Genomic DNA, 25,047 nt, shown 5'->3' with positions numbered 1-25,047 from the left:
CCTTTTTGTGATGTTTATCAAATAGGGCCAATCACAGGCTCCAGTGTTTCATCAAAACAGACTCCTTTGTCATAAAAACATCCGGACCCCAGGTGAAGCTGTACAGACAAACGCCTGTTTGTTATTGTGGAGAGAGTCCATCCTCGCCACTCAGAGTTCTTAGGGAGGATGATTACTAATTCTATGTAATTAGTTAGATCATAAATTTTCTAATATATATATACAAAACATTAAATAGTAGAAACAGAGCTATACTGTAGTAAACATTATTTGCCCCAAAAAGCAAAGACTTTTTGTGTTCTTTCAAATCCCACCAATTACATTTTTTTTCGTTCTTACCATAACTCGAGCAGATACCTAAATCTGATTTATTTTAAAATTAAAATAATATGGTAAACAACTACAGACTTCAGGTTTTTCAATTTTGGGGAGGTTTTCGTCAGTCATCATATATCGGTATAATGCAATTAAATTATAGGAAATCTAGTGTTACAGTCTAGCCTATGTATAAAATGATCAAAATATTAATGTGTAAGTAATGTGTAATCTCGTCTATCATGTTGTTCATGTCAAGGTTAAACTATTGTCATTGAACGATGCATCTCATCTTATGTTTACGACCGCGAAACCGGATAATGTTATTCAATTTAATGAAGCACATTTTTTCCCTACTTTTAAAAGGGCAAATGCGTCTTGCCACAGTAATAACAACAACAACAACAACTACAGAGTGGTGTTATCTACTAATCAGGCGATCGCGGCGGCCCTCTGTTTCCTGCTTGTGAGCGCTGTGCTTGGGTCCTGACGCGGAGCCCGTGCAGGGCCGTACTGGAGACCCCGCGCCGCCTGCACCTCTATCGTCTCGGGTAAGTTTGATACAATGTAGCAATTTCTCTATAATTCTCAATAACTACTGCAACGCTGCAACATTCGCGTGCAGACCTCACCTCTTCCCGCTTCACACAGCCGGCTCGCCGCGTAGGTCGGTGAACAGGGTGATTTTACAGCGGATTCCCAAACATACCCCCCTGATCCAAGAGTATTCCAACATAAACTCATATTTAGCAGGGATAAAGATAGGCTACGCAATCGCATCAACTGGACCCCGAACAGCAGATATTCACCAGTTATGTGCATTGGCTCCAGTGAATGCGCTCTTACGGCAGAAATACTACGTGTTTACAGTCAGTTACTGTAAGGTTTGTTCGTATTGCGTCTGTAAACGCACATATTAGAGCTAGGAAGCTAGCTAGCCACAGCTAACTGCATCTTCTGCAGAACGAGCGTCAAAACGGCGAATTAAAGGCGTGCTGTGCGGTGAAACTCGTCAAATGTTTGCAGATAAAAGCATGTGCACGAGAGGAAATGTCGAGCGAGTTGTTACAGCTTTACAGCTGCGAAAAATAACCGCCGTGTCCTGCAGGTCCAGAGTGTCCATTCACGGCTCCGGTGCTCTTCTGATGTGGGTTGCTCTCAAAATGCCCGAAAACAAGTCTCTGACAGGAGAAGCTGTCGCAGATATTCGTTAATGATGCTCTGTGTGCTCTTCGCGGAGACTGTTTTACCCCCAACAAACATTAGCGGCGTCCCCGCCTACCTCATCCTCATTTTGTGGATTTGATTTGTTTAGCTCGAGAGTGTTACCGCGAACAGCGCAGCGACTCGCCGAAGTCGTGAAATTTGTTGCGCGCGAGTCTGTAAATCCTGATATTTGACTTTCCTTGGTGTTTTTTTCTGTCTGTGGGACAGTTTGAGGCGATGCGCGCGCTTTTCTCTCGACTTGTCTCGCGCTTACAGACAGCGCACGAAAGTTCAGCTGCAGCTTTCAAAGAACGTGAAGAATGCTGTATATCTAAATATACGTTTGTATTGAACCTAGATCGATCGGTATAGTGTTTCATTTTTTTAATTTAATTCACCAGAACAACTTAATGATGGGTTAATATTAATTCCATGCTTTAACATTCTTTGTTAAATTTGGATACATGTATTGATAATGCCAAAAACTTGCTGACCTGTTTGTATGTTGTTTCTTTTTTTTTAAATATAGATTTATTTTCCTTTTTTTTTGACACATGCCACTCAGTAACGAAAGGTTTACCTCGTAGCATTTGCTTTTACGTTGCAATCTGCTTTTAATATTATTTGCATTTTTATCAACAGTGTGATTTATTTTCTTTAGATTGAAATCTATAGTATTTGAAACAGTTTACTTTTCATGAATTGTTCTGCTTTGTTTTCATCAGTCTGCATGGTCCAGTTCAAATAAATTGACTAAATTAAATGACCTACATTTCATTACTGAGGAAGTATTTGCCTTTGAGTTCTTTGTCATGTTTAGCCGTTTTGTAATGTGAACATAATGAGTTATGTTCACAGGGCTAATGTTTGTGCATTTTTTTTTGTTTTTAAAACACACAGTTGACATGGATGATGAAGATGGCAGGTGCTTGCTAGATGTAATTTGGTAAGTTCACTCTGTTGCACCAAAAATGATAGATAACTTGCACATCACTTCAAGTTTGAATGTTTGTTGTGCTTAAACCCAGCTGAATAACATCTTTCTTGTTGTACAGTGACCCACAAGCACTCAATGATTTTCTTCATGGATCAGAAACACAAGTGAGTACTGAAAAATTCAGATTTTTGCAAACTTCACTGATGGGCAAGGCAGAAATCCCACTTTGAAAGTGTAACCCAGATACATCACAGAAAAACACAGCACGCTCTGAACCTCCTAATCCTTTCCGGGTTATTTTTACATTTCTGCCCCTAAACCGGTTGTCCAGCTTATTGATCTTTTCTTTAGAACAGAATTGCTCTTCTTAATTTCACTCCTGATTTTTTTCCTCTTCGGTTAATTCACGTATATGACATACTAATCTAATTTTCCTGTCTTTTGACTCCTGTTTTCTTTCCTGTTTGCTTGGCCTTTTAACTTGGTTATGCCTGTATATTGTACTGGTTGATTGGTGCACTGTCCTCACTTTGCTCTTCCCTTGCTTTTCCTTCTTTGTCTGCCTATTTGCCCCTTATGCATCTGCTCCCTGTCGCTTTCACACGCCTGTCTGTGTGCTGTGGTGATTTCTGCCTGCTCTGTCCTGGGTATGTCTGTCTGTAGCTGGACACTGATGACCTTTTGGATGGCTCAAGTGACCCGTCCAGCTCGTTCTTCTCCAGCACTGGGGTGAGTAATATCCCCCATTTGTGCTGTCCTCCTGTCTCCATCCTTTTTTGTAGCACGTGTTCCTCAGCCCCACCATCCACATCAGATGCATTGCGCCACCAGATCTGCATCTACAGCAGTCAGTCCCAGAGGCCTGCCACCATCCCAGATCCATACCTGCCATTTTATTCCTTCATTGTTCTGAATGTGTGGCTAGGATGAATGGTTAACATTGGTCTCTCTGTGTCTTCCAGGGCCACGTTCCTGAGGTCCAGCCACAGGCTCAGCTGTCGACAAATGAGCCAGGCCTTCCAAGAGTCAGCGTTGATTTGGACTTCCTGGAAGATGACATCTTGGGGGGATCGCCGGGAGGAGACAACGGAAGCAATGGTGTTGGGGCAAATCACGAGCCTTGTGACATTTTGCAACAGAGCCTGGCAGAGGCTAACATCACAGAACAGAGCCTTCAAGAGGCAGACGCTGAGCTTGACCTCAGTCAATTTGGACTAACTGACCTTACGCAGGTGGTCCAACCCCTGCCTGATGCTGGCCTGTCTGGGGTGGGCATTGGAGGTGCAACTCAGATTTTTCCAAACCAAGGCACCCCTACTGCACCCTCTAATGCCACCCAAGACATGCTCAGCTCAGTCCTGGCACATCCAGGCCTGCAGCTTCAGCCCCAGGTCATGAACAAAGCTATCAGCGTCCAGCCATTCGTGCAACAAGTCGGGCTTGGAAATGTGACCCTTCAACCTATTTCGAGCCTTCAGGCCTTACCAAATGGCAGTCAGTCTGGACCATTGGGCATTGGACAAATTCAAGTTGTGGGCCAACCCACTGTAATGACTATAAATTCATCTGGGCAGCAGATCTTGGCGAAAACCATGGGTGGCTACCAACTGCATCAACCTGGGCCTGAGGCAGCAAGCGCTGGAACGCAGGCTGGGCTTGGAGGCTCTGTTTTGAGTTCAGGAGGTGGACTTTTAATTCAAGGGGGCAAGGCTACTCTAGGGTCCCCTGCCTTAAATGGGCCGGCTGTCTGCTTAAGCAACACAAATACCAACAACAGCGCAACTACAATGGCAACTGCTGGTGGCATTGTGGGTTTTGGTAATGCTTCTTTGGGTGCAGGAATTGGATCTCAAACCCAGCCTCAAGGACAAATTATGCAGAATGTCATAATCCAGCGAACGCCAACGCCTATACAGCCCAAACCTCCACAAGGGGGTGCCATCCAACCCAAAGTCTTCAAGCAACAGCAACAGCTTCCTGCTCCACATGCTTTGCCAAATGATACTAATAAGGCTCTGGGGGTGCAGCAAATCCCAGTATCAGCTGGTCAGAATGTAACGTTCCTCGGGAAGCCTGGCTCAAACGTAGTCTTGAGCACACAGGCCACGTCGCAGGGAACGCAGTTTTCTCAAGCGCTTTTTAAACAACAGGGCCCCCAAACGTCAGGAAAACCGCTCAGTGTTCACTTGTTAAACCAACAGGGCAGCATTGTCATTCCTTCGCAAACTGTCCTGCAGAGCCAAAACCACCAGTTCCTGTTACCGGGGCTTCAGGCAGGAGGTCAGATCCTGACTCAACATCCCGGGGGTCACATCATTACCAGTCAGGGGCCTGGAGGGCAGTTAATCGCTAATCAGATCTTGACAGCAAATCAGAACATCAACCTGGGTCAGGTGTTGGCCTCACAGGGTCACCCTGGTGCCGCCCATATTCTCTCTGGACACATCCACCTCCAGTCTGGTCAGATGGGTCAGCCCACACTGTTCCAAATGCCGGTGTCCTTGGCACAAACGCAGACACAAGCCCATCCGGTAACGGGCCACGTACAAACGCTCATCCAGGGCATGCCGATACAGAATTCCCTGTCCGTGGAGAGCCTTAGCCCAGCAGTCAGTTTACAGACGTTGCAGCAGTCTGGTGGCATTCCTAATAACGGTAGCAGCGGATCGACAGCCATGGCACCATGCCAGACAGGAGAGGGTATCACGGTATTGGGTGGTTCTGCGGACCCTGCTGCTCAACCAGCACAGACCCAACCGCAACCCTCAATTCTCACGGTTCAGACGACTCCATCAGTTTCAGTAGCAGCTTCGGTTCCTTCCTCTTCATCTCCATCCCCAACTATGGCCACATCCACGTCCTCAATGGTGGGTTTGGGTCCTCAGGCCCAGCACAGCCCAGGAAAGGTGTTGTTCACATCACCTGGTTCCAGCATGATCCTTAGTCAGGAGTCTCTTCAGATGTTCCTGCAGCAGGTTAGTGTGCTCTCTTTAAACCTTATCTGTTGTTTTCAAACTGTATGTCTTTGCTAATAAGCTAACATAACAACATTTGATCCCCAAGCTGACCTCTGACCAGTTTAGATGATTGTTTTACCTCTCCCATTCCTGAACTGATAAATGTACCCATGTTAGGACCAACAGCAGCAAGCAGGAAAAGACCCACCTGCCGCTGTGGGTGTACCTGCATCTGTTATCGTCAGCGGCAGCAGTTCTGGTCACGCCCCTTCAGGCCCTGACAACTTGTTAGCTGAGACTCGGCAGAGGCAGAGTCCCAGCCCCTCCCTTGGCCCCGCCCACATGGCAACAGTGGTTAACAAGGTAGATGAGCTCATGCTCCGCACTAAGCCCCACCCACTTGTTGCTGCCACTGCTGCGTATTGACCACTGTCTCCCAGCAGAACTCCCAGAAATTCTCTGTCCCCTTGTCTTTCTACTCTCATTGCTCAGGCTTGGATTCCTTTTTATTGCTCTTTCACTCATTGTCATTCTTGTTTTTTGCCTGTGTGTTCATCAGGTCTTTCTTTCTGCAATCTGCATTGTTATCTGTTCCTTTTATTGATACTATAATTATAATGTAATGGGTTTATTTTGTCCATTAATCAGTATTATTATTGCACGCTATACCTTGCCCTCAATTTTTATTTCTTTCCTGCTGTTATTTGCATGAGTAGGAAGCTTCCACTAACTGGGATATGGGTTTTTGCAAATAACAGTGCAGTGCAGTTGTTGCTCTTCAAATGGTGTCACATGCAATAATGAAACTCTAGGGACTTTATTTTTCATTTGTGTGTTTGCATCATTTTCATGCATCTTCCCATGGGGATGTCATGATGGAGCAATGGCTCCTCCTAATAGTTTCCTTGCTGTATATCTTTGCCACTCACTCTGTCCATTCATATTAACAATGTCGACTTACTACTTCTGCTACCCTCACATTCGGTAACTGCTTTTTTTTTCAGCAGACCCCCCTCCCACCACCACCACCTAGCATCCCCAAAAGAAATTAAATAAATTCCTTTCAAGATCACTTTCAAAGATTTGATCTTGATCACTTGCTCGCTGCCCCAAATAACCTTTGCCCTCTACCAGCAAATCTGTTTTAGTTTTAGATTTTTACTATTTTTATTTCTTGTCTGTTCTCTGTGAACCAATTTTTGTTGTTCTCTGCAAAAATTGTCCTCATGTCAGTTGTCTTAACCCCCTCCCCCCAAATAATCTGTTAGATGAATACCTTATGTACAGTTTAGATATTTTGTACATTTTAGTCTTTCAGCTGTTGTAGTCTTTACGAAAATTGTCTTTTTGGGATTTTGAAGAGATTTTTGCTTTCTATTTCTTCTTGCTTTTGTATTATCCTACTTGTATTTGTTTATTGTTGCTTGTTGCTGTGTGGTGTTTTTTTCCCACCACATTTTTGTGGAGTTTGCCCTTTATAGGTATGATTGCAAGTTAGTCATTGTTTTAGTGATGCACTGAAGTGAAATTCTTGGTTGAAACTGAAACTCAGATACGGTTTTGTTTTTCTTATTCTTTTGGTACCATTTACATATTAAAAGTGAATGTGAAACTGAATTGTACAACAGTAATACAAAGAAACTCTTGCTATTGATATACTCATCATTAGGACATTAATGTATAAACTGTCTAAAATTAAATGGAAAACACCATGAAATATGAAGCCATTTAGTGTTGCGTGATGTTCTGTCATTTCCTAAAGTGAATAATTGAAAAATGTAATGTAGAATATATTCAGAAGCGCCTGGAATTTGCATATCTATTTAAAGGGATAGTTCACCCTAAAATTAAAATTCTTTCATTAATTACTCACCCTCATGTGGTTCCAATCCCGTAAGACCTTTCTTCATCTTTGGAAAACAGATTAAGATATTTTTGATGAAATCCGAGAGATTTCTGAACCTGCATAGACAGCAACGCAACTGACACGTTCAAGGCCCAGAAAGTTAATAAGGACGTTGTTAAAATACTCCATGTGACATCAGTGGATCAACCTTAATTTTAAGAAGCTACAACAATACTTTTTGTGTGCAAAGAAAACAAAAATAACAATTTCATTCAACAATTTGTTCTCTTCCATGTTAGTCTTCGACGCGCGTTCACAAGAGTACCATGATGCATGCGTGTGGTGCTACTGACACACGAGCTGCATCCTGGATGCACTGTGCCTTTTTTTATGAGCAGAGGAATGCATACGCATGCATCATGGTAGTCTCATGAAAACTTGTCAAAGACTGACACAGAAGAGAACAAATTGTTGAATATAGTCATTATTTTGTTTTCTTTATGCACAAAAAGTATTCTCGTAGCGTCATAAAATTATGGTTGAACCACTGATTTCATGTCGAGGACTATTTTAACAATATCCTTATTAACTTTTTGGGCTTTGAACGTGTCAGTTGTGTTGCTGTCTATGCAGGTTCAGAAAGCTCTCGGATTTCATCAAAAATATCTTAATTTGTGTTCTGATGTGGAACAAAGTTCTTGTGGGTTTGGATCGACATGAGGGTGAGTAATTAATTGCAGAATTTTTGGGTGAACTATCCCTTTAAGCATTGTTTTGTCTTTTCTGCTGTTCCCATCTGCTTGTTGTATAGTGTCTCAGCTACACTACTTGATATGTTTTTACAGAAGTTCTGCCCTAATTCACTCAGTGATTGTAAACTGTTGTGGTTTGTGATGGTTATCCATCGTCTAAAACTGATAAAGTCTTTCAGAGAATTGAGGAAAAGTCTCAAACAAATAGATTAGAAAATCCATATCTTCCTGAATACATCTCTCCTATTTTACACCGTGTTCCAAATTATTATGCACATGCCATTTTTGTTTGTTTTTCCAAATCAGTCAGTATGAATAAGGATTCATTTGATACTCAACTATTATTTTAAAATAAAAATGTTATTACATGTGAAAGAACTGATAATGTCAACAGTTTTATTGATATTTTGAAGAAAAAAAAGCATTTTGAAAACATTCAATGGGTTATAATGAACTCAGAAATATGTCGCATGTACTGCATGGACAGATCATTTTCCCAAAAATAAACAATTTAAAACAAAATGCCTCTTTACAGTTCAAGTTACATATTAATATATGCACCCTTCTTGGAGATGACTTTAACAATTCTCTAATCCATTTAACTTCTAAGTCCATGTATAGTTTTTGGCAGTATTTCATTTCAAGATGCCAGTATTGCCTCCCAGAGCTATTGTTAGGAAGTGTACTGCTGCACACCCTCATAGACCTTAATTTTAAGGATGCTCCAAAGGTTCTCAATAGGATTGAGGTCAGGGGTGGATGGTGGCCACACCATGATTTTTTCTCTTTTTATGCCCATAGCAGTCAAGGAATGGTGTTTTTGCAGCATGGGATGGTGCGTTATCCTGCATGAAAATCATATTATTTCAGAAGGCACGATTCTTCTTTCTATACCATAGAAGAAGATGGTCTGTTAGGAACTCCACATATCTTGCAGAGGTCATTTTGGCACTGTCAGGGACCCTAAAAGGACCTACCATCTCACTTCCCAATATTCCAGCCCAAATCATCACTCCACCACCTCCTTGCTGATGTCTCAGTCTTGTTGGAACAGGGTGGTCATTCACCAACCATCCCGATCACCTGGACCATCAAGGGTAGCACGACATTCGTCAGTGAATAGAACTGTTTGAAAATTAGTCTTCATGTAATTCTGAGCTCATTGCAAATGGTACTCTTAGAGGTGGTCGAAATGCAGCTTTATGCACAACTGCCAGCCTCTGAAGGATCCTACATCGAGAGGTTCTTGGGACTCCAGAGACGCCAGCAGCTTTAAATACCTGTTTGCTGCTCAACAGTGACTTTTTTTTTTATAGCTGCCCTTTTAATAACATTAATTTTCTGACAGAAACCTTTCTCAATAAGCCTTTATTTACTTGAATTCTTCTGTGCTTTGAATTACTTTCAAATCTTTTGTCAGTTCGATGATCTCTTTTCAGTTTTTGCGACATATCAATTGTTTTCATGCCTTTTGCAAGACATTGCACTATTTCACACTTTTCATCTTCAGAAAGATCTTTCTTCCTCCCCATATTGCATGAGAACTGTGACCTGCTTAATAATGTGGAACAACCTCTTTAAGTAGGTTTCCCTTTAACTAAGATCACCTGGCAACCTAATTAACTAACCTGTCTAAGATTGATACCAGTAATCTTAAAACACGAGAAATAAAACAAACATTTTCTTTGAAAAAAACGAAAACCTGAATATTTATTTTAATGAAATCCTACTGATATGTTACTTGCATAATAATTTGGAACATGGTATATGTCGACGATTTTTTTCCTTTTTTTGTTGTGCAGAATTGAAGTACAAATGTTAGAATTGCAAAATGTTAGTTTGATAAGTTGTTTTTCACTTTCATATTGCTTTTGAAATGATTTTACTGAAAATATTTTTTTGTATTGTTAAGGTGTCATTTTCTGTTGCTGAAATTTCAGTGCATCCCTAAAAATACATTTTCCCAAAATGATGAATTAAAAATATGAACTGGCTGAGTAACCTAACATCCATTGACTATTTTCTCTCTTCGTCCTCCTCCTCCTCTTTTTATGCTGTCTAGGTTCCGTCGGCAGCACATTCACAGTCTATAAAGATCCAAAGCGCCTCCCCATCTCAACATGTGGTCACCCCTGCACCAACACCCACCCTGACTGACAGTCCTCAACCTGCCCAAGCTTCTCCCATAACCATCGGGCAGCAGATCCAGTCTCCTCACCAGCACCAGCAGTCTCGGCCTCCATCACAGCCACAGCCTCAGTCTCAGGCACAGACTCCCTCGCGCTCCTGCACGCCTTCCTCTCTGCCCCTCTTTATCATACACAATCAGATCGGAGGTTCTCCACAGCCACCACAGCAAGCTCCTCCACCTCAACAGCAGCAGCAGCAGCCTCAGCAAGTACAAGTGCAGCTCCAGCCTCAAGTTCTTCCTCAGACTCTGCCTCAGCCTACTCCCCTGCAGACAGACATACCTCCTTCCTCCTGTTCCCCGAAGCCTCCGCAGCCACTTCCCGCACCGTTCCAGTTCCAGCCTGCTGTGAGCTCACCTCCAGCTGCAGTGGTGAAACAGCAGGTGACAGTGGTGCCGGGGCTGACTGCGGAACAGCAGCATCACCTTCAGCTGGTCAGTGCGCAGCTGCAGACCATGTCATCCATCACACAGCCCTCTCCTCAGCAAAAGCAGCTTTTGGAAAAACTTCACCAGGTATTACGTCGTCATCTTAGCATTTATATTGTGTTCTAACTGATTGTGAAATAAAGTTTGCAAATCAGCCATCAGCACATTTTTGATGGTTAATTCACTGTTATATATAGTGGAGCTTTGTTAACATTCAGCTGCCACTGTTGGCAAGACTAACTATTAAAAAAATAGGTAATAGGTAAGAGTTCCTGCTGTTACAAATCTCCATAATAGTTTTTTTTTTTAATGTGAACTCTACTAAAATGATTATCTGTGTGTTTGCGATTTATACAGGTCCAGCAAAACATTCTTCTCCAGGCTAAGCAGCAAGCTCAGGCACAAGCCCAAGCCCAAGCCCAGGCCTCTCAGCAACAGGCTACAAACCAATTCAACAAAATGCCAGATCAGCATTCAGTCCAAGCTGCAACTTCAACGCCGGGTGGCACCATTCAAGCGCCAGTCCAGTCCCTTCTGCAGCAGAAGTCTGTGCTAGTCAAGTCCTCTACTACAGGTGGGGATCCCATATGTTTATTCTTTAGATGTTCAGTTTTAAATATTCCTATGTTTACAATGCGTTGTCTTCACCTTAGGTGCAAATGACACTCAAGTGTTTTCTGCTGGGGCTACAGTGAACCAGGGAATCACAACTCCAAACCTTGCGCAGGCTGTTCAGGTGAGAGAAATGTAGTTGTTAGTATTTTTACTGTAGTTTACTGCTGGATAATTTACCTTTGCAGTAAAGATATATTGCAGAATTATCTTTACTCAGTTTTGAACACTCTCTTGACACTTCTGGTTTGCAGGCAAAGCCAGGAGTCATAAGTTCAGTTGGTGGTCTGACTCTGAGTAAAGCAGGTTTGCAGATACAGGTTTTAGGCACTACACTCTCTCAAATGCCCGCACCTCCACCACCTGCTCTTCAAACACAGGTAAGGTTCAAAATCACATTACATAAGACTTTTAAAATGAACTGGATGATGTTTTATTTGTGGTAATCTTGTTATCTCTTGTCTTTTCACAGACTTCCACATTAAAAAGGCCTTTTAGTATGGAACCAAGCAAAGAAGCTAGGTAATATATACATATAAATAGCTTAAAATACCAGTGTTATCAGTTAAATCCAAGAATAAGCGCATAAATTATGATAAAGTGCCATTTAAGGGATTAGTACTGTTTGCCAGTAATTGAACACAAATCATTAAGTATGCATCATGCAAGGTCTGAAGCTATTTGTTTGATGACCTGCTAGTTGTTTTGCATTAGGCTTTTTTTAAAGATCAGAAGTTTTCCTACTCACATGCTTGTGTATCTGTTTGTAGGATGCTGGAACAGCTGCGAAAACAGCAAGGCTCGGTTCTCCATCCTGACTACAGCTCTCCTTTCCACTCACTTGAGGATACACTTCATCGACTGCTGCCGTACCACCTTTACCAAGGCATGGCTTCATCCCCGGAAGACTACCGCAAAGGTAAATGCTCAGAACTCTTTGTAAACACTCTTTTAAGGTCCTGTAGTGTATTTGTGTGGCACCCTCTTTAGGGCTGCTGTGTAACTCTTGCTTTACGCTTCTCTGTCCAGTGGATGATGAATTTGAGAATGTCTCATGCCATCTCTTGAAGCGCACGCAAGCAATGGTGGATAAATATCGTCACTTGCTTTTTGAGGAATCAAAGGTATCATTTAAATCTCACTCACTTGACCTCTTTTTATGTTTGGACCTTATGAGCCCTCAATTCATTGGCATCTTGTGTGTTTGTTACCTTGAGCAGAGGCTGGGTCCCTCTGCAGAGATGGTTATGATTGACCGGATGTTCATTCAGGAGGAGAAGGTTGCTCTTAGTCAGGACAGGGTTCTGGCCAAGGAGAAACCAGGTAATGACTAAGGTTCAGTGTTTCAGGTTCACTGTGACAGTTACTCGACCAAAAGCTTGTAAATTGTAAATAGGATCAAACAGTGTGTTTTCTGATGGTGTGGCATTTAATCACTTTCATCTCTTACTCTTTGCAGAAGAATTTGTGGCCAATTCCTGTTTGCTGGACAGCAGTGCTGTGAGACCTGTACAGGTCGAGTTGAGTTCTGTACGAACCGCATCATCAGCAGCAGCAGGTACAGGTCAACCTGTGGCAGCCGCACCTGCTGCAGCTGTTGCCCCTGCTCCAACCCCAACCCCTGCACCTATTCCAGCTGCTGCCCCGACTCCTGCTTCTACCCCTGCCCTCTTCCCTCCTACCAAGCTGGTGATCAAGCAAGGTGGAGGGGGAGCATCGGTATCCTGGTCCACCAGCTCCACCCCTACACTTGCTCCCGTGGTCCGGCCATCGGCAGAGCCAGTCACGCCAAGTGCCTCCTTCAGCCGCACTCCGTCCTCCCGCCCCGCTGATGATGACGATGATGTTGCGCTTCCCCAACGGACCAGCAAACCACCCATCAAGACCTATGAGGCACGCCAGCGTATAGGTTTGAAGCTGAAGATCAAACAGGAGGCGGGATTTAGTAAGGTGGTTCACAACACTGCTTTAGATCCGGTCCACTCCCAATCCCAACTCACTCCACAACCGCCGCCCCCTGAGCAGCCGCAGAAAGTCAAGCCCACCCATGTAACCTCACCCATCACAGTCATTAGAACTCCTCCCCCAACTTCTTACACCACCCCATCTTGCACTGTCACTACGGTAACCACACACACAGGCTCCACCTCCAGTAGCGCAACTTCGAGTGGACCTTCGCCCTCATTTTCCTCCTCTTGGTCTTCATCGTCCGCTTCCACGTCTACGGCTCAGATGAATGGCACTCTGGAACACCACGAGGTAGGCGGAGTTAAACGGAACCCAGTGTCCACCACGACTCCTCCACTAACCACTTGCCGGCTACCGCTTCGAAAGACCTACCGTGAAAACATCAGTCCACGTCGCAGGCCAGGAGTACCAGGAGGAGGTGGAGACATGTTGCCCATTGTACCAGCAGGACCCCCTATTACTTCTTCCCCCCAACCACAAGGTTCCTCCCCTCAACCTGAACGGACTGTGATAGCCAGTGTGAAACTAGAGAGGCAGGGTGGACATGGGCAGTCTCACTCCCATGCAGAGTCACAGAGCCTCGCAGCAGTAGAGGATGTCCTCTACCGTGGCATCAAAAATGCGTACCAACATCACCGAGATTTCTCAGATAAAGAGGCTGAGGACAAGGCGGAGGAAGGTGGTGGTTTGGGGCGGTTGAAGGGCATAGGGAGCAAAAACCGAGAGGGAGGAAGGGGTACCTTCAGGATGGATCAGCATGCCCCTGGCCCACCTTCTCCTGGAGAGTCTTCCTGCACAAGAGACTCCACACTTCCTAACGCTCCAAGCAAGACCCACCCTCCAGATATGGACAATGCAAGTTTCTCCAGCGGCAGCCCGCCGCCTGATGACTCATTGAATGAGCACCTGCAGTGTGCCATAGACAGTATACTGAACCTCCAACAGGGCCATGGACATGGAGGCTCAGGGAAAGGGGCATTAGGGAGGGTTCATGGGGAAAGCCTGCCTAATCAGCACCAAACCCATCCTTCCTACAGACAGTCCATGCCTCCCCTCTCCACGCCACCATCGTCCGCCCCCATTTCCCAGCATCCACAGGTAGGGGGCAGAGGACAAAATGGGAATTTGGTTTCACAGACGCACAGTAGATAACAACCCTTTAGCCGGTGTTGACTGAAAGACTGAAAAGCAGGATGTCAATGGATAGGGGAAGCAAACGGAGACACTTTTCCCATGATCAGCTGTGTTTGCTTTGTTTGTCCGTGGTTTGTGCTGATGAAATGTGTTCTTTTGGTTTACATATGGCCCTTTAAGTGTACTTTCTAGAGTATAAAAAGTGCACTTTGATATGATTTTCAAAACTTTTCCCTGTTTTCTCCTGGGTTCGAATCTGGGACGGTTCCTATGTCAGTTTCCCAATTTAAGATTTCTCTCAACTTGTGAGAGACAAAAATATATGACCATTCATTTAATAAATAATGTTTGTAATTACTGTGACGTATGCGGATTGCAGGAACTTTTTAAGTGATATCATGAAAACTGTCATATCAAGTAGTAGTTAATTTGGTTATTTTGGAGAATTTATTTTGAAGAGACTAATGGACCACTTCTCCCTTTGTTTAGAATGGTCTCGCTTTACAATAGAATTATGTTTTTGGGAACTGGTGATCACTGTGTAGTGGCTCATTAATGCATAGTAGTATAGTGCTGTCTCCCCCAAAACAAGAAATCCCTGGTTTTGGTTGTCCAGCTACAGGAATTAACAATAAGGCATTCACAAACAGAAAAGTCACCAGAACTGTAGAAAATCTCTTGACCTTTAAAGCATTCCAGCATCAAGAGCACATTACAAATCAAAAATACACAGCACAGCAAATGTGGTCACCCTTTTAATTAAAAAAATATGATTTTCCTGGGAAGAATATTATTGAAAATCTGAAAAACAGCCATTTTTGCATCTCTGAAGTGCAGAGTGAAAAGTTCCCAGACACAAAGACTCCCTCATTTATGGCTTTTTTTTTGGCGTATGTATGTTTAGACACTTTACACATTTAAGATAGAATCACTGAAAGATCTTCAAACAATTCAGAAGCAAACACAGCGAAAGCAATGACATGGAAAAAAAAGAACAATAATGTTGTAAAGAAAAAATAGAACTGTAAGAATTTGAAGTATAGTACTACAGATTAATTTTGTATTGTATTTATTGTGTATAATGACACTTTTTAAAAAAAACTGTACATTTAGTAAAACTGTAAATTAAACCTTGCTTCTTTTATGAAACAATCACACTTGTTTCTCTTTGTCATTTGACTTGTTTTTTTTTATTTTTTTATCGCTGACAGCTAAAGAGATTTATTTAACTTCATTGTGTATATGTAATGATCTTTCTGGCCAGTAGGGGGCATTGCTTAATCGGGTCTGAGTCAGAGAGGCGCACAAGAGCACAATATAGATGATCTGCCAAGTCTCTCAAAGGTGGTCTGTCATGCCAGTAACAAGAGTCATGTGAACATCTGCTCTGCAAACAGATCTCTTAGATCAAACAAAAGCCAACAAAATCATAATGGAATACATCGCCCCATGGTGCAGCGTCCGCTGAAAGACAAGCACCACCACACCCTCATGTTTGCAGGCAGTACTTTATGTAAATGAATGTCTCTCCCTATAAAAATGCTTGACTCCACCTTAATATGTTGATGCGTCCCCTCATTCTTTGTCCCCACTTTGGTTTAAACCCATTGTCATCACTCGCCTAAAACCAACCAGCCATCCAGGACTCTCCCTTGCTTCTGCGTCAGGCAGTGTTTGAAGAAGAGGTGCAGAGAGAAACGTAGGCAGGGAAAGAGGCAGTACTTGTGTGCATGCCTTAGAGCTGATTTTGCTGGAAGAGTCAGAAGCACAGGCAGATCAGATCAAGACCTCTCATCTGAAATACATGAAATAACTGAGAAGAACCATCACTTGAAACATTTGACTTGGTGGTATTTGGGTGCCTTGGATAAAGATTCTTCTTCTAAGGCACATCCTCACGTTTAGAAACAACTCGGGGCTATAGAAAAAGTAGTTAACCTAAGATTCAGCATTCTTCAGGTAAGACAACAAATCTTGGACTTTTTGGAGTGTACCTTTGCTTTGTGTCTTACACTTTAAAATCCCTTTCAGATTAAATGTTTCTTCAGATTAAAGTTCAGAATGGTGGATGCATGCATCGATGAACTAAAAAAAAGTACTAAACAAGGGAGCCAATGCCTTTGGCTTTTCCTCTGATTATTGGCACACATCAGTGTTCTCGTTTTGTAATACTTCTGGAAATTAACTGTAGCTTAAGGCTTCTCCAAAAGAAGTCAACTGTCTGTGTTGCAATTGTGGTGAAGAATGCCACAAGGCATTTTCCACCTTCTGTGCAACATGTGAGTCTTATATAAAGTCAAATCCCAACCATTATCCTTTTGCCAAGACAGCTGTGCAAAAGTTAAACTTTTATTGCAACATAGCTAGTCTGTTTTCAGTTGATAACAAAGGCTCTAAGGTTGGCATCCTTAACATGAGAAACATGCCTCACTGGAGTGCATTTACTTATGCATAACCTCCATTTTGATTCAGAATAATGCTCCTGATATGCATGATGCGTTAGTAGGGAGTGTTTAGAATCCACTGTGAGCCAAATGCCATTAGTGGAATTACTGCAAAATCCTGTCAAGATTCAAGAAAAACTACTGAACATGCTTGTGTTTGATGCATTGCTGGTGTATTCAGCCCTTTACACACCGTAATCCTTCACTCATTTAACTTTCCACTGTAAGCCGCTGCTGGAAAACATGGCTCACTCTTTTCAATATACGGAAATAAGTAATGGATGTGTGTTTGTGGACCCAGAGTTCGGGTGGGTGTGTGTAAGTGTTTCCAAAATGAGCACCAACTTTTTCCAGGGACATGCATGGACAATGCACTCTACTTTCCCTCTAGGCTGAAAACGTCTCTTTAGATTCTTTATTTGAAGGTAAATGGAAAAGCTAGGCATTTTAATAGGAGCAAAGCCTGTTAACCAAGAAATAAATGAAATATACAGCTAAAACACCTATAGCGAATACTGTATAAAATACAACCAGCAACTATTAAACCTTACATTTACCCTTTTTATGTTTTTCAGGCAAAAAAGTCATTTACTAGAACAGAAGAAACCTGAGGGTTGAACTTTATATAACATTGTATACTATTGCTTTATAACTCCAGCAAGCATCCCTTAAACACTGTAAACCTCCAAGGCAGAACACTTAGGTACATTATATAAATACTGTAAGCAAGAGAAGAGTTTTCACAGTCATCCCAGAGGACACGTAAACAGTGCAAAACAGCCATAAATTAACTGCAAAGGAAACACTGAATACTCCCGCAAGTCGAAGATGTCACGCTGGGGACGCAAGAATGTCAAGAAGGCCCCTGAGGTGATCAGGACAGTGACAGAGGGCCTCAAATCACTCTATCGAAAGAAACTCCTTCCCCTGGAGCAGTACTACTGCTTCCATGACTTCCACTCACCGAGTCTGGAGGACGCCGACTTTGACAACAAACCCATGGTGCTAGTGGTTGGGCAGTACTCCACAGGAAAGACTACCTTCATCAAGTAAGACTCTAAATAAGTCAGTTTACTAGGGCTTTTCTGAGTCTAGGGCTTATAAGGGGTTTAAAGTAACAGTATTTGTTTGACTGAAGCTAAAACTATGGTGTCTATGGCCCTGGATAGTGGTATTAGTCCATTGGTGGTTTAGGATCTTGGGAGCTCACTATGTGTGATGTCTATTTATCTTCTGTCTATCTAACATTGGTTTGAACTCAGTATTAAATTCAAGGGTTGGTTTTAAGTCATTTACCAAATGGAACTACATTTAGCTGAACTTAAAACCAACTGGTCCTCAGTGTTTTGTTTGCTCAAGCAGATGACAGAATAAAAACCACACGGTTATTAAAAACGATCATGTCAACACTCTAACCTTGGCTTTGTTCTGTCAACACAGGTATCTGCTGGAACAGGATGTCCCTGGGAGTCGTATAGGGCCGGAGCCCACCACCGACTGCTTCACTGCTATCATGCACGGAGACATGGAGGGAATCATTCCTGGAAACGCCCTCATAGTGGATCCCAACAAACCCTTCCGCAATCTCAACCCCTTCGGAAACACTTTCCTCAACAGGTGAATAGAGTCATACAGGCAGATGTTACACTGAGCTGCTATGTACGACATAACATGAGAAATGAGGGTGGGTTGTGTGGAAGAATGTGTCGACTGACCTGTCTGCTTACCCATGGCATGCAGGGAAGATAACAGAGAAACAGTGTGTTAGTTTTCGCTCTACGGAATTTCAAGCGTCTGTGCCAAATTTCTAAGGTAGGAGGGACTTTCCTTATTTGTGGAAAACTTGTTGAAGGGAGAGATCACAAGAGAGGGCAATGAGCGCTAATGTACTTAGAGCAGAACTGCAGTGTGTGATGATTTAGAGGCGTTAAAGTCCATCAGAGATTAAAGACTGGCCCTCGTTTCAAAGTTTGTCTTTAAATAATCAAATATTTGTTTTACAGTTTATGAAGAAAGAATTTTTGCATTTTCTGAAGATAATGTGATTTCTGAAGATAGTGCTTTACCCTATGCTAGATTGAAATGGGTGGTTGCCAGCGCATTGCTATGAGGTTGTCAATGTGTTTTTAGCTTGATGCTATGCAGTTGCAAGCATTCTCTGTGTGATTGCTTACTAACATTATGATGTAGAAAAAAGATCCTCATGATTTAAGGTAGCATTCATGTAGCAGAAATTAAATGGAATGCACCAAAGTTTAACAGATCTCAAGTTAATGTCATGTGGTATAACAACTAAGTAAAAAGTAATAACATATTTTCATCACAACTTAAACATTTTTTGGGAATCACAAAACATGACACTTCACAATGTGCCTTGTCATAAAAAGGTCAAATTATCTAATATTTTATGCTTGATATACAGTCATGAGGGTCTGCTGGGGTCTCATTGATGTGATTTCCTGATTTATGTTTTATTTTCTGCATGTTGGTCAAACCACATGGTTTTTTCAAATTTTAAAAAACAGTGAAGCAGTTTTGTTAAAACATTTAATATAGAAGTAAAAAAATGAAATATATATTGTTCTATTATTAAGAAGAAATCTCTAACCCTCTGTATGAGCGCAATATTAATTTGGTGAAAGAAGTGGCAGATGGAGCAATGTCAGGTTTTAAAATACCAAGCAGTAGCCAAACAGTGGGAGGAAAGTAAGCTGTAGTTCAAGTCCAGGTCATCTGAATACCACAGTCCTCTCATTAACCTTGCCAAGAATGTTTCAACATAATTAGCTTGTAGTTGTCTGTCAACACTGGAGGAGGCACTGTGTTGATTTCCAGGGAGTCTTAATCAGATACAGTATTGCTATGATCTCTTTGGGTGTATTTTTGCAAACATGTTTTGAGAACTTCTTTTCTCCTACTTCCTGCCCAGAGAAGCAGTCCACTCGTTAAACTCATTTAAAGCAGGAAGAGACCATGTTTTCCTATGCCGCAGGTCATTAGTAGCAAGTATTGTTTGATTTTGGCAGTGCTGGTCATTTTCCCTCAGGAAGCCCTGTGTGTTTCAAGCACCACTTCCCCACAATGGATCGGCCTGGGAGGAGTGACGCTAGAAGTCTGCTTCTTAGATCACACACAACTAAAGAGTTCCTGAATGTTTGATAATTGTGCTGTGCCCTTTTAAGGAATCAAATCGCAAATGGGCGACTGCAACTTAAAACAGCAGAAAAAACGTAGACAAAACATGCAATGCTGTTTTGACAAAATACATCAACATGACGTTTTTCCTTGACTTACCCATTCAATGAATTTATGAAAGTTTGGTTCCATCACTAAATGAAATACAAAATCTGTTTAATCTTCATCCCCGTCTCTGACAGATTCCAGTGTGCTCAGATGCCCAACCAGGTCCTGGAGAGCATCAGCATAATTGACACCCCAGGCATTCTCTCCGGAGCGAAGCAGAGAGTGAGTCGAGGTAAGCAGACTGGAAAAGTAGGGAGAGGGGTTTGGAGGTATTTTATGCCAAATTTTAATCCATTTCCCATTTGAAATTTAACTTCATTTATACTGGTTTACAATGTCTCTTTAATTCTGTGTTGGAATTAGGTACTAACTGGCATAAATAAAAAAGATAATACTAGTCTGAGACATGTTTCAGAGTAAACAGCAGATGATCAGTCTCTAGGCTCTCCCACAGAGAACATCATTGGGTAATCTTAGCTTATCAGTGTTGCACCTTTCTGGTCGATGTCTGCTTTTCCTCACATATTTTCCATGCACAGAATGGGAAAGTGAGCCATTAAGGTGTGACAGGGAGAGGAAAGGGAAGGAATGTTAATGCATGACATGTACTGGGGGATGTAGGAGGGTCTGGAAGACTCAACTGTTCTAGCATATAATGTTCACAAAAAAATTTGTACACAGTCATCTAGAAGATTGTTAAAGAGCTAAAAGGATTTCAAAATGTTAAATAGTTTCAATACATCACCACCCCCCAACTCCACACATCTCGAACCCCTGCTTTGCACATTTTGCATGTCTCTTTTTGTTAACACACCTGATTCAGATAATCAGCTCGTTAGAAGTGAGCTCTGTGCATGAACTGTGTTCCGATTGACATGGTCCCTACACGGTGTTCATTGCTCCCTAATCCCTGAGCAGGGGTAATCTGTTGACGTTTACCTCACTTTGGAGCATTCATTCACAGATTTGCGCTGTGCAGCGTCTTCACACATTGAAAAGTTTGACATCATATACCTCGATATAAATACAATTTAAATTCACGTCTCGCACACTTCAATGCACTTTGAATGGAACATATATGTTCACTTAGAACTGGAATCATGGTGGAATATCCTGTGATGTCCACTTCGCAGGGCACTTACGTTCAAATAGAACAAACGTCTGAAGCGATAAGAGAGACATACAAAATGTGCAGAGCAGGGAGTCGCGAGGACTGGAATTGAGACCATCTGCAATAGAGCACAACAGCTGGGCTCCAGAATTACAGTCCACAGAACAGGGGTAGCTCCAATCCTAATCAAAAACACCCGAACCAGCTAATTAAGGCGTTCAGGATTGCTTAAAAATTACAGGCAGGTGTGTTGGAGTAAGGCTGGAACTGAAGTGTGCAGGAAGGTAGCCCTCCAGGAGTAAGGTTGGCTACCCAGTCACAAACCTTTCAAGTCAGGCCTACCATGAGCTCCAAGGTTGTAAAGGTTCTCCAACCCTGCTCCTGGAAATCTACCGTCCTGCAGAGTTTAGTTCCAGACCTGCTCCAACACATCTGCCAGCAGTTATCAAGTATACCTAAACACCTTGATTAGCAGGTTCAGGTATGTTTGATTGGGGTTGGAGCTGAAGTCTGTAGGACAGTAGCAGAGATAGTGAGTGACTGACTGACACACAGCAGTAGTGAAAACACATACCACAAGCCATTTTTTCCTGATTTCACCTAGCTAATTGCACACACACAGCAGTAGTGAAAAACACATACCACAACCCTTACGAAACAAGAAGTTTATTCAAGTGTGCTATTAGTATACTTATTTTAAACTAAAAAATAGGAAAGTATACTTTTAGTTTACTTTTTATGTACTTCTCAGAAATGGGCTTTATGTACTTCTAAGATATATACTTATAATGACAATTAAGTATACTTGACTTATACTTACAAAAAGTCAAAATATAATTAAAAAAAAACTAAAAAAACTAACGCATTGATTACATATTAAAAGATCAACGGCAACTCACTACAAATTTTTCCTGCAGTGCCCAGGAAGCAACCGAGCATCAACCTTGCTCAAGGGCACCTCATTTGTGGGTAAAATAAGGCCAAAAAAACCACTGGTCATTCACTCCCCCCACCTACATTTATGCCAGTACTGAGACTTGAACCCGTGACCTTCAGGTTACAAGTCCAATTCTCTAACCATTAGGCCACAACAGAATTATGTTGTACAGCAATAGAATTCACAGACCAATTTGAGTTTAAACTGAAAAGAATCCCGCCATTCGAGAAGTCAATTTTGAAAAAAAATGGAAACAAGAGCAGTTACTGTTCTCTTTTGTTCAGTTTATTGACCGTGTTCTACATTTTGTAGGATATGACTTCCCAGCAGTTCTCCGCTGGTTTGCTGAACGTGTGGACCGGATCATCCTTCTCTTTGATGCCCACAAGTTAGAGATCTCCGATGAATTCTCAGAGGCTATCGGGGCCCTCAAGGGGAATGAAGACAAACTTCGTGTTGTGCTGAACAAGGCTGATATGGTTGACACCCAGCAGCTCATGCGGGTGTATGGAGCTTTAATGTGGTCTCTGGGGAAAGTGTTTGGTACTCCTGAGGTTCTGAGAGTGTACATTGGGTCCTTCTGGTCTGAACCTCTTATGGTGTCCGACAACCGCAAGCTGTTTGAGTTGGAGGAGGAAGATCTGTTTACTGATATCCAGAATCTGCCACGCAATGCAGCCCTACGCAAACTTAATGACTTGGTCAAGAGGGCACGTCTTGTGAGGGTAAGTCAATATATCAATAATGACCTCTGTGATGTCAGAAGTTAAAACTGATCGAATGCAAACACTTAAAAGGTTTTCTCACCCGAGGGTTAGTCATCATTTACTTACCTGCATGTCATTTCAAACCTGTATGGCTTTCTTAGGTGGAACACAAATGCAGATATTTTTAATAATATTTCAGTGTTTTGTGTCTATACAATGACAGTCAATAGGGTCTACGTGTGCTTCACTCACAGGTGCATGCCCATATCATCAGTTACTTGAAGCAAGAGATGCCGTCTGTCTTCAGGAAGGACAATAAGAAGAAAAACCTGATCTACCAACTCCCGGTTATCTTCTCCAAGATTCAGCTACAGCACCATATCTCTCCTGGAGACTTCCCTGATTGTGCCAAGATGCAGGTTAGTGCAACCACCTGGTCCTTGTTTTGAGATTAAAATACCAATTTTCTGGCTTGACACAGTTTTTTATGACTTTTCTTAGGAGCAACTAATGGCACATGACTTTACCAAGTTCAAAGCCCTGAAGCCAAACCTAGTGGCTATGCTGGATGAGTTGTTGTCTGCCGACATTGCCAAACTCATGCCCCTTCTTAGGCAGGAAGAAATAGAGGCTGGAGTCCAACTTGGGGTCCAAGGTGGGGCCTTCATGGGAACCCGTGCCGGACCCTTTGTGGAAGGTGACCCCTTTGCCGAGACTGCGGATGAAAATGGTGAAGTGGGTGAGGAAGATGAGGAATGGGTGGTGACAAAGGACAAGCCAAAGTATGATGAGATCTTCTACAACCTAGCACCAAATGAAGGCAAACTAAGTGGCACCAAAGCCAAAGATTGGATGGTGAGCACACGGCTGCCCAACTCTGTGCTGGGCCGCATCTGGAAGCTCTCGGATGTGGATCGTGACGGCATGCTGGATGACGAGGAGTTTGCCCTGGCCAGCCACCTGATTGAAGTGAAACTGGACGGTCATGGGCTGCCCCCTGAGCTGCCTGCACGTCTCGTACCACCATCCAAACGTCGGCAAAAAGGCTCTGATGCTTAGACAATGCACCTACATGGCTTCCACTGATCCTTGTCCGCACTTCCTGCATGTTGTCCAGCTCCACAGCAGCTGCAGTGCATCTCCGTTCACTGTATTTTGGTGCCATTTTGTACTTTGGTCATTTTGTAACATGCAATTAATGTGTTAATTTGAATTCTTGGTTCAAATGCAACAATTCAGAGATTCCCAGCTGGAAGCCAAAGAACACTGTGATAAACCAAAGACTGGTCTCAGTCATTTGAAAGGAATGTTGCATCTGTCACCATTCTTTTCCTGACGTTAATATCATATGACATCACATCCAGAAATGCTACACACATGTCTTATAATGGCTCCTGAACTAAGGGATAGCAAACAAACTCTTGTAGTTAAGACATTCATTTTCATCATTTATTTTAGAAATCTGTAGACTTGGCTTTGCACACTTTTCCATGTGGCTTTTAATGTAGTCAGCTAAATCAGAATGTGAAGTCAAGCACTTAAAACTCAATCTCCTTTGACAGCAGACCCGAGGAGGCAAGTGAAAACCTTTCTGAGACTTTGTTTTGGAACATGTAAATCAGTTTACTTGCATGTTGTTGTCTTTGCTTTTAAAATCAAAAAAGAGATAATCTTTACATGTGATCAGTTTTTTTTTTTTTTTAATGAGCTTTATTCATACTATGAATGAATAACACAAAATATATATAAAATCAGTGTCATATATGTTAAAGCAAAAAGAAAAAAAGGTTTTATGGAGATTTCTTACTGACTACTGTAAACAGTTCCACTGTCTGCTTCAATTGACCAATGTTTTCACAGTAAATATATTGAGCTGAATAAAGATCCTTTGACTTGTACCTTTTTGGTTTGAAAAGACATTTTTACAGAAAGAAGTGCACTGTAAAAGCATAACACTGATATGTAAAATTTTTAAGAAGAAAACTATAAACCAACATTTTACACCAAACTAGCTAGCCCATAACGAGTTTTTTTTTTTCTTTTCATTATTATTTAATTTAATGTTTGTGTATATGTAGTGTGTTTATTGCTAGAAAATAACAAAATTCCATAAGTCAAATATCATATTTCGCAAGATTTCATTTACAGGGTTATGCAAACCTCACTCAAAATAAATAGAAATTTACTTATATAGTATTTAATTTAAATAAGTCCCTAGGTTGACGTTTAACATTTTCTCCTTGCACTGACTCTTCCTTGAG

General features: G+C 42.2%; 2 protein-coding genes across 13 annotated transcripts; both read left to right on the top strand.

The window, feature by feature from the left end:
- The first annotated feature begins 728 nt into the window (after positions 1–728).
- LOC109092032 (BRD4-interacting chromatin-remodeling complex-associated protein-like) lies at positions 729–15,137 on the top strand. Of its 12 annotated transcripts, none has more exons than XM_042774882.1 (15): positions 729–866; positions 2,422–2,467; positions 2,577–2,622; positions 3,122–3,187; positions 3,421–5,433; positions 5,593–5,778; positions 10,076–10,717; positions 10,988–11,204; positions 11,284–11,366; positions 11,497–11,622; positions 11,715–11,764; positions 12,013–12,161; positions 12,272–12,366; positions 12,460–12,565; positions 12,702–15,137. In XM_042774882.1, the coding sequence occupies exons 2-15, from the start codon at positions 2,427–2,429 to the stop codon at positions 14,360–14,362; spliced, it is 5,481 nt and encodes a 1,826-aa protein (XP_042630816.1). In that variant the 5' UTR covers positions 729–866; positions 2,422–2,426; the 3' UTR covers positions 14,363–15,137. The 12 variants fall into 12 exon arrangements, with proteins under 12 accessions (XP_042630816.1, XP_042630822.1, XP_042630818.1 ...); XM_042774884.1 differs by lacking the exon at positions 729–866 and adding an exon at positions 898–982; XM_042774885.1 differs by lacking the exon at positions 729–866 and adding an exon at positions 996–1,199.
- Positions 15,138–15,920: 783 nt separating this feature from the next.
- Positions 15,921–24,684, top strand: LOC109092347 (EH domain-containing protein 2-like). The gene is made up of 7 exons (XM_042774893.1): positions 15,921–16,303; positions 17,364–17,837; positions 18,229–18,405; positions 20,166–20,263; positions 22,392–22,804; positions 23,041–23,205; positions 23,288–24,684. Exons 2-7 carry the CDS (start codon positions 17,617–17,619, stop codon positions 23,843–23,845), a joined length of 1,632 nt encoding a protein of 543 aa, XP_042630827.1. The 5' UTR covers positions 15,921–16,303; positions 17,364–17,616; the 3' UTR covers positions 23,846–24,684.
- Positions 24,685–25,047: the final 363 nt, after the last annotated feature.

The sequence above is a fragment of the Cyprinus carpio genome, chromosome A18 (genome assembly GCF_018340385.1).
Source record: "Cyprinus carpio isolate SPL01 chromosome A18, ASM1834038v1, whole genome shotgun sequence".
NCBI classification, from domain to species: Eukaryota; Metazoa; Chordata; class Actinopteri; order Cypriniformes; family Cyprinidae; genus Cyprinus; species Cyprinus carpio.
The sequence above is the reverse complement of the archived record's forward strand: the minus strand, read 5'-3'. Positions and strand labels throughout refer to the sequence as shown.

What these genes read in the sequence shown, in the direction of transcription:
- LOC109092032 (XM_042774880.1), top strand. An exon ending in CGTTCTTCTCCAGCACTGGG is followed by an intron (nt 3,188 to 3,420) that starts GTGAGTAATATC and finishes TGTGTCTTCCAG; the next exon opens with GGCCACGTTCCTGAGGTCCA. An exon ending in CACCTGCTCTTCAAACACAG is followed by an intron (nt 11,623 to 11,714) that starts GTAAGGTTCAAA and finishes GTCTTTTCACAG; the next exon opens with ACTTCCACATTAAAAAGGCC.
- LOC109092347 (XM_042774893.1), top strand. Translation starts at nt 17,617, where the DNA reads ATGTCACGCTGGGGACGCAAGAATGTCAAGAAGGCCCCTGAGGTGATC. An exon ending in GGAAAGACTACCTTCATCAA is followed by an intron (nt 17,838 to 18,228) that starts GTAAGACTCTAA and finishes CTGTCAACACAG; the next exon opens with GTATCTGCTGGAACAGGATG. An exon ending in AGAGGGCACGTCTTGTGAGG is followed by an intron (nt 22,805 to 23,040) that starts GTAAGTCAATAT and finishes CTTCACTCACAG; the next exon opens with GTGCATGCCCATATCATCAG.